Source organism: Rhinolophus sinicus, linkage group LG01 (assembly GCF_036562045.2).
Source record: "Rhinolophus sinicus isolate RSC01 linkage group LG01, ASM3656204v1, whole genome shotgun sequence".
In the NCBI taxonomy this organism is placed as follows: Eukaryota; Metazoa; Chordata; class Mammalia; order Chiroptera; family Rhinolophidae; genus Rhinolophus; species Rhinolophus sinicus.
In genome coordinates this window covers 118728488-118742457 of record NC_133751.1, presented here as the reverse complement: position 1 = coordinate 118742457, position 13970 = coordinate 118728488, and the positions used below count along the sequence as shown (strand labels likewise).

Sequence of the window (13970 nt, the reverse complement as noted above, 5' to 3'; positions counted from 1 at the left end):
CATTCTACCAAGTTCTTAACCTAACAAGTTTCACTTCCCTGTCTGATGCGATATAATTTTATATTCCTCTATACCTTTGAGCTTTGTTTTGGGATGCAGTTAAGTTACTTGGAAACAGTTGGATCCTTTCAGGTCTTTCTTTTATGATGTATTAGGTGGGCCTTTGCCGTGCTCAGTCTGAGTTAATTATTTTTCACCACTGAGGCAAAACCGTCCTGAATACTCAATGCCCTGTGAATGAATGTGTTTTTACAATCTGTCTGTGGAAACAGGCACTGTGGCCCAGTGTGAGTGCCACTAGTACTTTCCCCAGCCAAACAGAAGGCGGAAGTCCTTTTGGATGGTCTTTCCCTAGCCTCAGTCTCCTCACACACATTCTCTCGTCAGTACTCTGCTGAATACTTGAGGTGGGGGTTTTCTGCAGATCTCCAGGATTCTCTCCTTGAAGTGCTGCTCTGTCCTGTTTGATCCTGTGTCCTGTGAACTCCAGTTGCCTCGGCTGCACTGGACTCTCAGCCTCATCTTTTCAATTGAGAAGACTACTAAGGGCGTTCTCTGTGCTCCGCCTCATTTCACCATCTCTACACCAAGGCATGGAAATTCTCTCAAGGCAATTGTAGGGCTCATCTCAGTTGTTTCCCAAATTTCAGAATCATTGTCCTTTGTTGTCTGATGTCTTATGTCTTGAAAACAAATTTTTCCCCCTTAGGTTATTTTAGGTAGGAAGCTAAATCCAGTCCCCTTTTACTCCATCTTAGCTGGAAGAAAAGCCTGCCCAAAAGGTGTTGTCGGATGAATAAACTACTCAGGATTTGAACTCTTACATGAATTTTTTTCCAACAAACATTCTTATTAGTCTTTTAAATTCTTTTCATGATAAATATCTTGGTCTAAGTAAGTTTTACCTTTACCTGTTACCTTTACAGCTTGCCTCTGAATATTGATTTGCTAGATAGTCCAGACTTACTGGAAACAACCATTGATGATGTAATTGGAGCACCTGACACTGTGGAAACATTGCCAGCACCAGCGGAAGTTAACATGGCTTCCAGGCAAAGTGGATTAGAGGAGCTTGAAGGTGAAGGCGGGAGTAAGTAAATTTTCTGTATAACATCAATGGCACCTTTTTATTTTACCTCCCTTTGAAATGTGCTATTTAATATATCAGTCCCCTCAATAATATTTTATGCAATAGTTGAATTTTAAATTTTAATGTAGAAGAGTTATGCCTTCTTGCTCTTTTGGCTTAAAGGTCCATTGAAATATTTAAGATCACATAATTGAGACCATTAAACATTTGTATCATTTATAAGTCATTACAAATTTATGAATTTTCAAACTTGCTTTTTACTTTGTTTCTTGAGTGAAAATTAGGAGAAAAAGTTTCTTTAAAGATTTGAAGTTTCTGTAAAGGGCACAGGATTGATTGAATAAATGTTTGGATGTTCCATTAGCTCCCAGAAAGTATTTTGTTTTTAATGAGGACTGTTGTTGCCCAGATTCACAAAAATAAATAATACAGAGAGAAAGTTGCTTACCTTAACTTTTTCAAAGGTTTAAAGGAAACAGTAAATTGCACATTGAAAATTTCTTATATTTGTGAGTTTGGTTTGATATTAAAGTATAAACTGTATTTAAACAGGAGCTTGCTGTTGAATCTCAGTGTCATATACATTCATTTAACAGCAGCTAATATTTATGTGGCTCTTGTCAATTTTGACTTTTATCCCTAAAATTTGATACTATCTGTCAACACCTCATAGGAAGTTGTCATTGAGTATGCTGTTGTCTCTGAAAAGTATAGACTTCAGCAGTGTATTTAGTAATTTAGAGACAGAAAGTGTTCATGAAAACTTACACAGTGCTTCTGGTTAATAGAACATGTAGAAGTACTACTGGTAATTGGCATTAAAAATTTGTCCTTTTGTTCCCTAAGTAATCACTACAAATACACAGTTAAACCAATGTTCTGATATGTCATGGTTTTACGAAATTCTTACTGACATCTACCATGTTTGAGTTGTGCTTGTGAATCTGAGGTCAGAGAAACAGAAATTAACTTTATTAGTAATTTCAGAATAATGTTCTAATTTGATTATTTTAAAGGTGGTAGTTAGTTATTGGATTAAGAAAACATCCTCCATTACTATTTCTCTTATACTTTCTTTGCCATAATTTATTTTGGTTAGTTTCCAGTTTTTACAGTCCTACCCTGGACTCTAACTTTTGTTAGAAATGACAACTCTTTGTGACTAGACAGATGTGAGACATAATAAATCAAGGCCGTCAGGATTTAGATTCAACCAGAAGCAGGACTAGCTTAATACTGAGTATTTATACTGAGTATTAAATACTGAGGGTTAAAATAAAAATAGTCTCCATTATAGAGATGCCAGTATTGATTTTATTTACATTCCATTTTATGTCCATTATATGGTCTTAAGTTTTTTTTCAGTGCTGCAATAGTACAAGTATTATATTAGCAAACAACGTTGATTTAGTACATACTTTCTCGGAAATTGCATTGGTTTGGGAGAATATTGAATGTTCCTACATAGGATGTCCCTAGAATGACCTAGGGATACCTAGAAAAGATCAAATGAGATGTAATAACTCTTCAAATATTTGAAAGCCTGTGTAGCAAAGACTTTATTTTATGGCGTTTTATTGGTGATTCTTGGACCAGCAATTTGAAAGTATAGGGAAGCAGATTTGGGATCAGTATAGGGAAGAATTTTTTAAATGTTTCTGCCATATATCGGAAATAGATACGTGACAGTGAGTGAGCCCCTTATTACAGAAGGTATGCAAGCAGAGCTTAAATGCTGCTAAAGTTGTGACAAAAGAAATTCGTGTATAGTGTGGGGGATTCATTCATAAGGCTTATTCAGTTCAGATTTATGTCATTTGCTCAAAGTCAATGAAAATAGAGTATTTTGATGTTAAGAATTAAGGTCTTATAATCTTGGTATCCAATTTATTCTTTATTTTCTTTTGGTTGTAATGTCAAAATTCTGATTTCACATAGATGAATAGTTAAAAATAGTAACTTTAAAAAAGAATAGCTTATCCTACAATCTCAGGATGTTCTTCAGCCAAACAGATGTAGCAGAAGAAGCTTTTTTTTAACAACAACAAAAAAACCCAGACCCCAAACCCAACAGTATTAATGTATCATCATAAGCTAAAGGGATTGTGGTCTCATCATCATGTTAAAATTTAGTCTCAAGTAATTTGTAGCATGAGAAAACCAGGCGATGGCAATTAAGTAAGTAAATGAGTACGGAAGATTTTGAGATCAGTGTTGAATTAGCGATTCTCATTACCTGGAGAGTTTTAAAAACTATCAGTGCCAGAAAACTACCTCCAGAAATTCTGATATCATTTTCTGGGGTTAGCTCTGGGAATCAGTATTTCTTAACACGTTGCGTACGGATTACGAGAATCTTCACGAGGGATTTAAACCCCGCCGTACGCAATGTGTTAAAAGCTCCACATCTGATTCTAATATGTAGCCGAGGGAGAGATCCACAAGTTAACTGATGGACCCTTTTAGATGATCCCTTTGACCAGGAGGCAATGATTTCATAGTTTTCCTTTCCCTTTTGCCTGATTATTTAGAAATTATTAGGCATTCAACAGCTTTTCTGTCAAGTGACCATGTGAAAATACAATCTCATACAAAATTAGTCCCTGTAAAATAAGACTTACAGAGTGGTTGCTTTAAGTAGCATTCATTTAAAGCTGAATTGTATTTAACGTATTAATATTATCTTTTCAGTGGTTAGAGGACTTTATTTGTAATGTGTTTTGCAGCTAAGGTGGAACATAATGAAGACAAAATGCTTGTCCTGCATCACACCTGCTGTTACCAGTATATAATATTTATTCATCCATGAATGAATAAATGTATGTCCTTCATCTGTTTGCTCCACATAAGTTTAGTTTCAGGCTGTGTATATATATTGAGGGCCAAGGAAAGAAAATGGCAAAGTACTGAGGTGCAGCAGGAGGAGCTTGGGTTGTGGTTGTGGAAGGAAGGATGGTGTCACACATGATCTCTGCTTTTCTTTGGGGTCTTTTGACTAGTAAGCCTTCTTAACCACACATTCTATTAACATTCCATGCCTAGTGGCTTTTTAGGAGCAGTGCAGATACCGGCCAGTGTTCCTATTTAGGTTAACTCTTAATCAAAGTGATGGAGAGTTACCTGGTTATAGGAAGAAAATGCATTTATTCTGTGGTCAGCTGGATTGTTACCTTTAATTGATGGTAACTGGTGTTGGAAAAAACAAACTTAAATCTATACCTTCACACAGCTATGACAGCCTGTCAGATTAAGGGGCTATTTTGCCGTTTTTTGCAGCATTAAAAGATGCGTCAGAGAAGCTGAAACAGCTTGAGATGGAAACCGGTTCGTTGCCACCCCCTCATCCCAGCATTGATGTCAACATCAACAGCCAGGTATCCGGATGTCTCCCTTGTATGCCGGTCACACACTACAGACTGCAGAAATCCTTTCTTCCCAAAGCTAATACTTTCTCATTTCTTTTGCTGGGAAATCTGTCTCTGCTGAATTCTTACAAACTGTTCTCATTTAAGATGAAGCAATTTGTAGATTTTTAGGAGGGAAGGCAGAAACTTGGGGAGCAACATTAAGAACTGTACAGTCATCTTATAGTTGTTTTTTTTTAGATACACAGTCAAAAGTGATATGGCTGTTAAACCTTTTACTTTAATTTTATTTTTTTTAATTTATTGGGGGTATAGTGGTTAGTAAAATTACATAGGTTTCAAGTGTACAGTTCTGTAATACAGCATCTACATACCGCATTGTGTGTTCACCACCCAGAGTCAATTCTCCTTCCATCACCATATGTTTGACCCCCTTCACCAACTCTTCTACCACCCCCCCCACCCCCCTAAAACCCTCTAGTAACCACTAAACTGTTCTCTGTGTCTGTGAGTTTTTGTTTCTTTGTTTGGTTGTCTTATTCCTTTGTTCCTTTCAGTTTTATATACCACATATCAGTGAAATCATGCGGTTCTTGACTTTTTCTGTCTGACTTATTTTGCTTAGCATGTAATCTCAAGATCCATCCATGTCTCAAATGGCGCTATTTCATCTTTTCTTATGGCAGAGTAGTATTCAATTATATATAAATACCACATCTTCTTTATCCAGTCATCTATGAAAGGACACTTTGGTTGTTTCCATGGCTTGGCCATGTGAAAATGGCTGCAGTGAACATCGGAATACATATATCTTTACGGATAAATGTTTTCAGATTTTTTGCATAGATACCCAGGAGAGGGATTGCTGGGTCATATGGTAATTCTGTTCGTAATTTTTTGAGGAGCCTCCATAATGTTTTCCACAGTGGCTGTACCAATTCACATTTCCACCAACAATGTATGAGGGTTCCTTTTTCTCCACAGCCTCTCCAACACTTGTTATTATTTGTCTTGTTGATGATAGTCATTCTAACATATGTTAGGTGATACCTCATTGTGGTTTTGATTTGCATTTCCCTAGTAGCTAGTGAAGTTGAGCATGTTTTCATGTATCTGTTGGCCACTTGTATGTCTTCCTGGGAGAAGTGTCTTAAATCTTTTATTTTGATTCAGCCTATCCTTTCTCTTACTTATGTTCAGTGGGTCATGATTTAGTTGAAGAACTCAATGAATGTCTTTTGAAATTATAGGATTTGTTTGAAAGGCGCTGCTCTGTTGTATAAACAAGAAGAGAAGAGAATTTCATATGCTTCAATTCATCTTTCCTACCTTTCACCATGCTGTCCCCTAGCAGATTTTTAGGCATTGGGTGTGTGTGGGGGATACATACCAATTAAGCCAATTAAACTTCAGTTAATTGACTAATTTAAAAATTTTTCTTATTCCTATATTAAATAACTAAAATAAATTGAATGAGATAAAAATAATTGTATCAGCTGCCAGATGTCCCCACTAAATGGAAGAGTGAATTTTAGATAATGATCTGGAGACACCTTTTTTCCCTCTATATTGAGACAACAGATAACAAGGATCTGTTGCGTGAATCTTGTTTTGGTTTGGTTTTAAAGAGGAAAGTGAACAGCTGACCTGTAGTGTTCTTTCATCCTTGAAACCTAACTGGAATTTCTTCAGAGACCTGTATGAAGTAGAGTGATTTTCTTCTTTCTTACATAGTCATTGTTAAAGATGTCTTTTTGAATCCAAGTCTTTTTTTTCCCTAATGTGTTTTTTTCTTAGAAATGTCTTTTAAAAGCTGATAAAATTTCAGGAAGGCTTTCATTTTCTTGACTCCCTCAATATTTTTCAATTATATTGGTCTGTTTACTTTCACACTGTCAGTTTGAAAGCTTTAGATGCTTAGAAATGATTTTGACACAAATCTAGCAGAGGACCAAAATGAACCTGAAAAAGAAGCCTGGTGAATCTTGGGAGGGGAGAAGACGAGCGATTGTACATTACACTGGTTGAGAACTTAAGCAGACTTTGGATCAACTTTCCCCCCTGACATAAGCTCCTAACTCAGCTCGCTGTGACAGCTACGGACTACTCCACAGTAGGGTTTGAGTATCCACAGTCATTTCACATCTGGTCTAATTTGGGGTATTTAGGAATCAGGGTGTCCTTTTAATTCTTTTGGTCTTTTGTTTGCCACATTTTGACCACCTGAGGCAGATAGATCAGCAACATAGTAACTGGGTGCCCTTGGAGTTATGCGCTGTAAGACAATAAAGTAAAAATACTTTAAAGCTATTACTCAACTTGTATTGCAGTAATTTTTGTCTATAGTACACATACATGGTAATTGTAGAAAATTAAAGCAAATTTTAAATAGCAGGAAATTATAAATCCTGCATTATCCTACTACTAAGAGATAACTGTAGTTAACATTTTTAAAGATACATATTTCCAAACATTTAAATGTGATATATATTTAAAAAATAAAAATGTAATAACACTGCTCTTTAAAACTAATCAATTGTAAACACCTTTTTTATTTTAATGATAAATTACAAGCAGTGGTTAAATTGCATGCATGTGTTATCATGTTTACTCAGTCCCTATTACACATTTAGATTGTTGTTAATTTTCACTGTCATAATCAGTGGTGTGATAGCAGTCTTATAAATAAATATCTTTAATCATCTTTGATTATTTTCCTGGGAAATAGAAGTGTTAGATCAAAGTACCGGTGTAATTTTTTTAAATTTTTTATTAAATTTATTGGGGTGACATTGGTTAGTAAAATTATATAAGTTTCAAGTGTACATTTCTATAATACATCATCTATATATTGCATTCTGTGTTCACCACCCAGAGTCAGTTCTCTTTCCATCACCATATATTTGAGCCCCGTTATCCTCTTCTACCACCACCTCCCTCCCCGCTTACCCTCTAGTAACCATTAAACTTTTATCTGTCTATGAGGGTTTTTTGTTTGTTTGTTTGTTGCTTTCCATTTTATATCCCACATATGAATGAAGTCATATGGTTCTTATCCTTTTCTGTCTGATTTATTTCACTTAGCATGATAATCTCAAGATCCATCCATGTTGTTGACTATTCCTGGAATAGGAGAGAGCTGCTAAAGACACATAATTTCCTGGTTATGTGCATATGAACTTTCATCATTCCATTTCCATTCCATTTCCATATAATATCACACCCTTTCCTATTTCCATATAACTATCAGAGTTGCTTACAGTGTATTTTTACTATCTAGGAAGAAGTGGTGAAGTTGACTGAGAAATGTCTTAATAATGCCATTGAGAGCCCAGGACTGAATGCCAGGAGAGTTCCTCCTGACTTGAAGAGTAACATTTTGAAGGCTCAAGTAGAAGCAGTGCGTAAGGTAAGCTTCCTTTAATCAAAGTAGTCCTGGTAAGTGAAAAGAACATGAAACTTAGAGCCGAGAGACCCTGAGGAAGAAATAAAATACATGAATGTTAAATAGGAGTGACCTAGCTAGTGATTACAGACAGAAACTAGTACCAAGAAACATGCTTAAGATGGCGAAATGCATCCCCAACTTTATAAGCTAGATGAAGAGGAGCACCATGGGACAAAAAGTAAGAGTCAGGATGCTCTAGGGTTTCAGAAATTTTTAAAAAGTCAAATTCCTATAGAAGTGAGTACCTAATCTTTGCCACTTTTACAGCCAGAAAATGTAGTGATTTTCAAGTTCCTGTCAATATTAACTCTATGATTTTAGGGTTTTTTTAGTTGATCTGCTACTCCCTACCACCACCTGCCCCCAATTTGGCAAAATTGTGATGTTATTAACAAGAGTGAAAGTTGCAAGGTGAAAGAGTTGGCTGTAACATTGTGAAATATATAGTGGGACAAACCCCCATGAAATATATGGCATCTATGCTCCCAAAATCAGTTTTTCCTTGGTTCTCCCTGACTTTCTAACTTCTCCTCCATACTAAACCAGGAAAAAGCCTGTCTCACCAAGTCATGTTAACCAGGATTTCAAAATACCCTGTTGTTGAGAAGATGCGTTTTACTTATCCTGTCCCCAGGCACAAGTCTTAAAGAGAACTGAGAAAACTTACAGAATATTGTTCCTGCTTTATATCTACCCTCCTCACCCAATATAAACATAGTATTTACACATACAAAAAATATAAAATATCGCATTACAGGCTGTGGAATCAGATAACTTGAGTTTGCATCCTACTTCTAATCTACCACCTACTAGCCTTGTGACTTGGCAAGTTAGTTAATTTCTCTGAGCCTCAGTTTAATTAAGGTAGGTAGTACCTACCTTAAGATGAGTTGTAAGGATAAAATAAGATAATAAATGTAAAGGACGTGGAATAGTGCCTGGCATGTACTGAGCATGTGATGAGTGTTGATCCCCAATGTTGGAACTGCTTGTGTAGTAGCAGTGATAGTTATCATTGTTATTACCTTACATTTCAGTTATACTTTTGGATCTTTCTTGACTTAAAGAAGAGAGAAATAATGAATTGCCCTAAATTAAAGAGATTTTATTTTATAGTTAAAAGCCTTCCCATGAAGAAAACTCCAGGACCAGAGCCTTCATTGTTGAAATCTACTGAACGTTTGAGGAAGAAATAGTAACAGTTCTACACAAACTCTTTTCAGAGAATAAAAGAGGAGAGGACATTTTCCAACTCATTTTACGAGAATAGTATTACCCCAATACCAAAACTAGAAAAAGTGTTACAAGAAAAGTAACCATAGACTAATAAAAATAGACTCAAAAGTCCGTAACAAGATATGAACAAATCTGCTCACTCAGCAGTTTATAAAAAGGATGGTACATCATGACCAAGTTGGGAAGAAAGTCGGTTTATATTCAAAAACCAGTATAGTTGACCATATTAAAAAATAAAGAAAATGTTCTCAAAGTCCTATGGAAAAGGCATTTCACAGAATTCAATTCCCTTCATGACAAGAATCTCCAGCAAACTAGGAATAGAGTAGAACTTCTTAAGCCTGATAAAGGGGATCTATGAAGACAAATCTACAGCTAACATCATACTTCATAGTGAAAGACACATTTACTTAAATAGCTAAAATTAAAAACTGACCATTCCTATGTGGGCAGTGGTGAATCTCCTGCAATGCACATTGCTGGTAAGAATAAAACATGTTTAGCAAGCACTTGAGAAAAGAGTTTTGCAGTGTATTAAACATACACTTACCATATGACCCAGCAGCTTTACTCTTAGATATTGACCCAAGAGAAATGGGTAGGTTCACACAGCTACTAAAATGTACAGGAATTCCTTGGAGCTTTATTATAATAGCTGAAAACTAGAAATAACCCAAATATCCCTCAGTAGGTAAACAGATAATCAAATTGTGGTATATCCATCCAGTGGAATGCTACTCAGTGCATAAGAAGGAATTAATTAGTGATAAGTGGAGCACCATGGGTGACTCGCATCATGCTACTCTGAAGAGGTGTAATGATTTCATTTATGTGAAACTGTAGTAAGTACAGGTCATTGTTTGCCATGTGTAAGCATTTTGATGGGATTGCATTGGAAGCCTCAAGGGAACATTTTGAGGGTAGTAAAAATGTTACATATGTTCACTGTAGTGTTGATTGTGCACCTGTATATATTTTTCAAAATTCATTGAATTGTACATTACAGATGTGTGCATTTTACTATATGTAAATGATACCACACTGAAGTTGAGGAAAAGAACTGACTTGTTCAGAAAAGGTTTTTAGGATTCTCTCCTAAAATATCCCTTGCATTCAGGGAAAATAAGCCAAATATACAGCTTAACATCTGTTTCTTCTTCTATCATGTAAATTGGAAAAATTCTGGCATAACTCTTTTGGGATTCTGTGTATATTGACTAACACACCAGGATGTCTTAAATAATTGAGAGCTGTCTAGTAAAGCATGTGAATTTATGTACTAATATATTGAAGTGGAAGCATGGATTATAAATGTGGCTATGGGATAGGATTACACTAGGTACAATACTGATATTTCCATAGATAAAGTATGATTACCTCTTTTGGAACTGAAGTAAACTGATATTTCTGTTTTCACAGGAAAGAAATATAAACTTCTTGTTACCTTAATATCCTCAACAAAGAGTTAATGTTTATGATTTAATTTTCTTAGGTGACAAAAGAAGATGGCTTATTAAGTCATAAAAATGCCAGTGTTCAGGCTGCTGTCACAAACAGGTACAGTTCTGGGGAGACGGAATGCAGTGATGTTCTTTTCCTCTTAACTTTTTGATTTTGGGCCTTTTCCTCGTCCCCAGTCTATCACCACATGATTTCAAGATTTCTATTTGAAAGACAGCTTGAATTCACTCTTCTGTCTATTACATGGCTACTTAGTCTTCTGTCTATTACATGGCTAGCTTTAGATTATTTGAAGGTACTCCTAATTTGTCTCTCTAAATTCTCATTCTTCTTCAACTGATTCAAACTGCAGAGCAAAAACAACTTTTAAAGGTATTTTTAATCTCATAAGTTACCTGGTAAGGAACGTCTATTATTTCTCTAAGGTATGGTAGTTAACTTCAAGCCCCCAGTCTTATAAAACTTTCTTACTATGGGCTGTCACATTCAAGCTAATTTCCTTGCTTTTCTTTCCAAGCACCCACTGTCTGTCTTTTCTTTAATGATTATTATGCCATTTATCTGTCTTACTAGGCTTTTATCCCCTGCTCTGTGCCAGTTAGTTTTGTCCCTCACTGTATATCCAGTGTTCTGTGCTTAGTTGCTGCTAAACATTGTTGAATGAAAGAGTGCTGTTTCTTTTCCCATTATTAAAAACTTATTCAGTGAAGAGTTTTCTGATTTATCAAATTCAGTTCCAGATACTGTAATCAACGTAGCACTTAAGCATATAGAGCTTTGAATATAGAGCTTTACAGTTAGTACTCAACAAATGTCCTAATTGGTGATCAGGGTAAAGCTGGAATTACAGCTTTAGATTTGGCTGTAGATTTTCCCTCTTTCCACCCTGGTTGAAGCCATCTGTAAGACTGCTCCTGTTCTTGTTATCCTTATCTGGAGTTACCAACCCCACCCCGATCCCCCACCTTCCCGTCATTGCTGCCAGGCCCACAGGTCGTAGAGTGTCTGGCATCCTCTGACCTGGCTGGTCCCGTTGGACTATCTGGAGCAATCTAGATGATGCTGCTTCTTGCTGCAGCAGAGCTCTCCAGCCTGTGTCTTTAAGTGGTGGCTTCTCCTTATGGTTTCCTGACTGTTCTCCCATATCTCAGGTATCCTGTATAAATCCTGTTCCGCTGAGCTTTCCCATTCATATATTTGATAACAGCCTTAACAGATCAATCTGTTGACCTATATTTTTTGTGTGTCTGTCTTTTCAAGATAAATTTTTTCTGTCCCTTCAGTGAGATTTAGGAGGGAAGCAAAATAGTCCACCATTTTGATCCATCTGTGAATGAATCTGACCTGAATTTGAAAACTCTTATGTGGTGGGCTGGGGAAGAGTTTCACAAAGGCGTGTGATACTGATGGCTCTCATGCTCCTCACAAATTGTCACTTCTTCTTCCCCTACATGAATTTGTTATCCTTCTTCCCCGAGTCCTTTCTTTGAAAATGCTGCCTAATTAATTGTATTAATGAAGGGCTTTTTCATTATGTATTACACATTAAATACTTATTTCTCTTATTTCTAGATTAGAATTTTATCTTCTATACTTTTAAAATTCTATGCCTGTACAGGTCCTCCATGATGTGAATTTATATTTTCTTCCCAGTGCTGTATTAAATGAGAATAATGTGCCGCTCCCTGAAGGTTCTCTTGCTCCAAAGCACATCTCACCTTCAGAAAATGGTTCTCTTCTAAAGGTAACAATACTTTTTAAGTTTTCTCCAAAAAACACACTGAGTTGAATCCTGTAGTACAACCATGGCCATCTGGTGATTTCTGATTGACACCAGAATTTAAGCTGTGAGAACAGCGTTGAGCCTGAATTCTCTAGGGAGAGTCCTATTGTCAGATGCCTCACAAGAGTATCTCAGGGTTTTGTCTCAGGTTTTTCTGTTGTTTGTTGGTAGTTTTGGTTTTGAGTGATCTTTGTATTTTTGTGTTTTGGATGCTGACTATGCTTCCCTAGTGTCTCAAACAGTACATGGCACATAGTAGGCGCTAAATATTTATTGATTGAAATAAATATTTCAGTCCTGTCACTGTGCTGCAGTATAACCAGCCCATCACAGCTCCTGCCTTTCCTGTATCTACTTGTCACACCCTCACCAATTCAGAAATCATAGAAACCCAGTTTATTGCCTAGTGAATGTTTTAATTTGCGAGTTAAATGAAAAATTGTCAATGGAAATGAACATTTACCATTGTGCTCTTTTATGTATAAGCACATTTATTGTAGAACTTTACCAAACATTTCATAAAAAGAAAAAATTAGAAATCATATGTATTCCCACTGCCCAAAGACAGTGTATAGTCAATATTTAGGTTACAGTTTTTTCAGACATTTGGGTTAGAAAAACAATCAGGAAAAAATTTATGTTAATTAAAATTCTAAAAAGATGTATTGACATCTTTAATCACTGAAAATTGTTTAGTGGAATCTGATATGTTTTTGGAATAGAGAAGGACATTTAGTTCAAAGATATACTGCATATGTAATATGTACCAGACAGCACGCTAGGTTGTGGAAATTCAAAAATGATTTAAACATGGTCTCTTCTTTCAAACTGCTTATAGTCCACTGGGAGAGAGATTTTTATTGTAATGCATTGTGATACAAATATGCACAAGCTGTTTGGGGGCACTCACCCAGGTCACAAGGAGGATGGTGGTAGGATAGGTGGAGGGAGATAAGAAGGAGAACAGTTTTTTTCACATGTGTGATTAAAATTTAGTTGAATATTGAAACATGAATAGGTAATTCACCATGGCCTGAAGGCAGATAGACAGAAATAGAATTGTATTAATGAAGGGCTTTTTCATTATGTATTACACATTAAATACTTATTTCTCTTATTTCTAGATTAGAATCTTCTATACTTTTAAAATTCTTTCTACCTCCACAAACATGCACACACGCATGCATGGACATGTATACACACACACTCTCACTCTGCAGTACAGAACTGCGTCTTCCATAACGTGCTTGAAATACTAATTAAACAAAAAGTATTAACATCTATGGGGGGAAGTTCATATTGTCCTCTTTTGCAAACAGTGAAGCACCTATATGTCTGGATAAAGAAGCATTTGAAATTCAGTCATCTCCTTTACTCAGCTGTCCCCTGGGCTGAAACTTCTGCCTCTCCCTTCTAGTCTAAAAGCCAGAACAGTCTTTACCCTACTCAAGTTTTGTCTCACCAAAAGGAAGAGCTATCTGCAAGTTCACGTAACACCTAGCTTTTTCAAGTTCTGATTGTAGTCTAGGTTCCCCTCCGAGCAAAAGTGATTCCTGAATGTCCCTGTTTGTTTAAAGGTTAACACCA

The 13970-nt window shown here is 36.1% G+C and overlaps 1 protein-coding gene across 5 annotated transcripts in view; it reads left to right on the top strand.

Annotated features, from left to right (window-relative positions):
• The window catches only part of EPB41L5 (erythrocyte membrane protein band 4.1 like 5), a 133382-nt gene that overhangs the window by 98414 nt on the left and 20998 nt on the right, over window positions 1-13970 (top strand). For all 5 annotated transcript variants that reach the window (XM_019715485.2, XM_074335200.1, XM_019715484.2 and 2 more), the window contains 5 exons: window positions 927-1090; window positions 4367-4464; window positions 7736-7864; window positions 10632-10696; window positions 12254-12344. In XM_019715485.2, the coding sequence (XP_019571044.2) occupies window positions 927-1090; window positions 4367-4464; window positions 7736-7864; window positions 10632-10696; window positions 12254-12344 (547 nt within the window). The remainder of the gene's footprint in view (window positions 1-926; window positions 1091-4366; window positions 4465-7735; window positions 7865-10631; window positions 10697-12253; window positions 12345-13970) is intronic.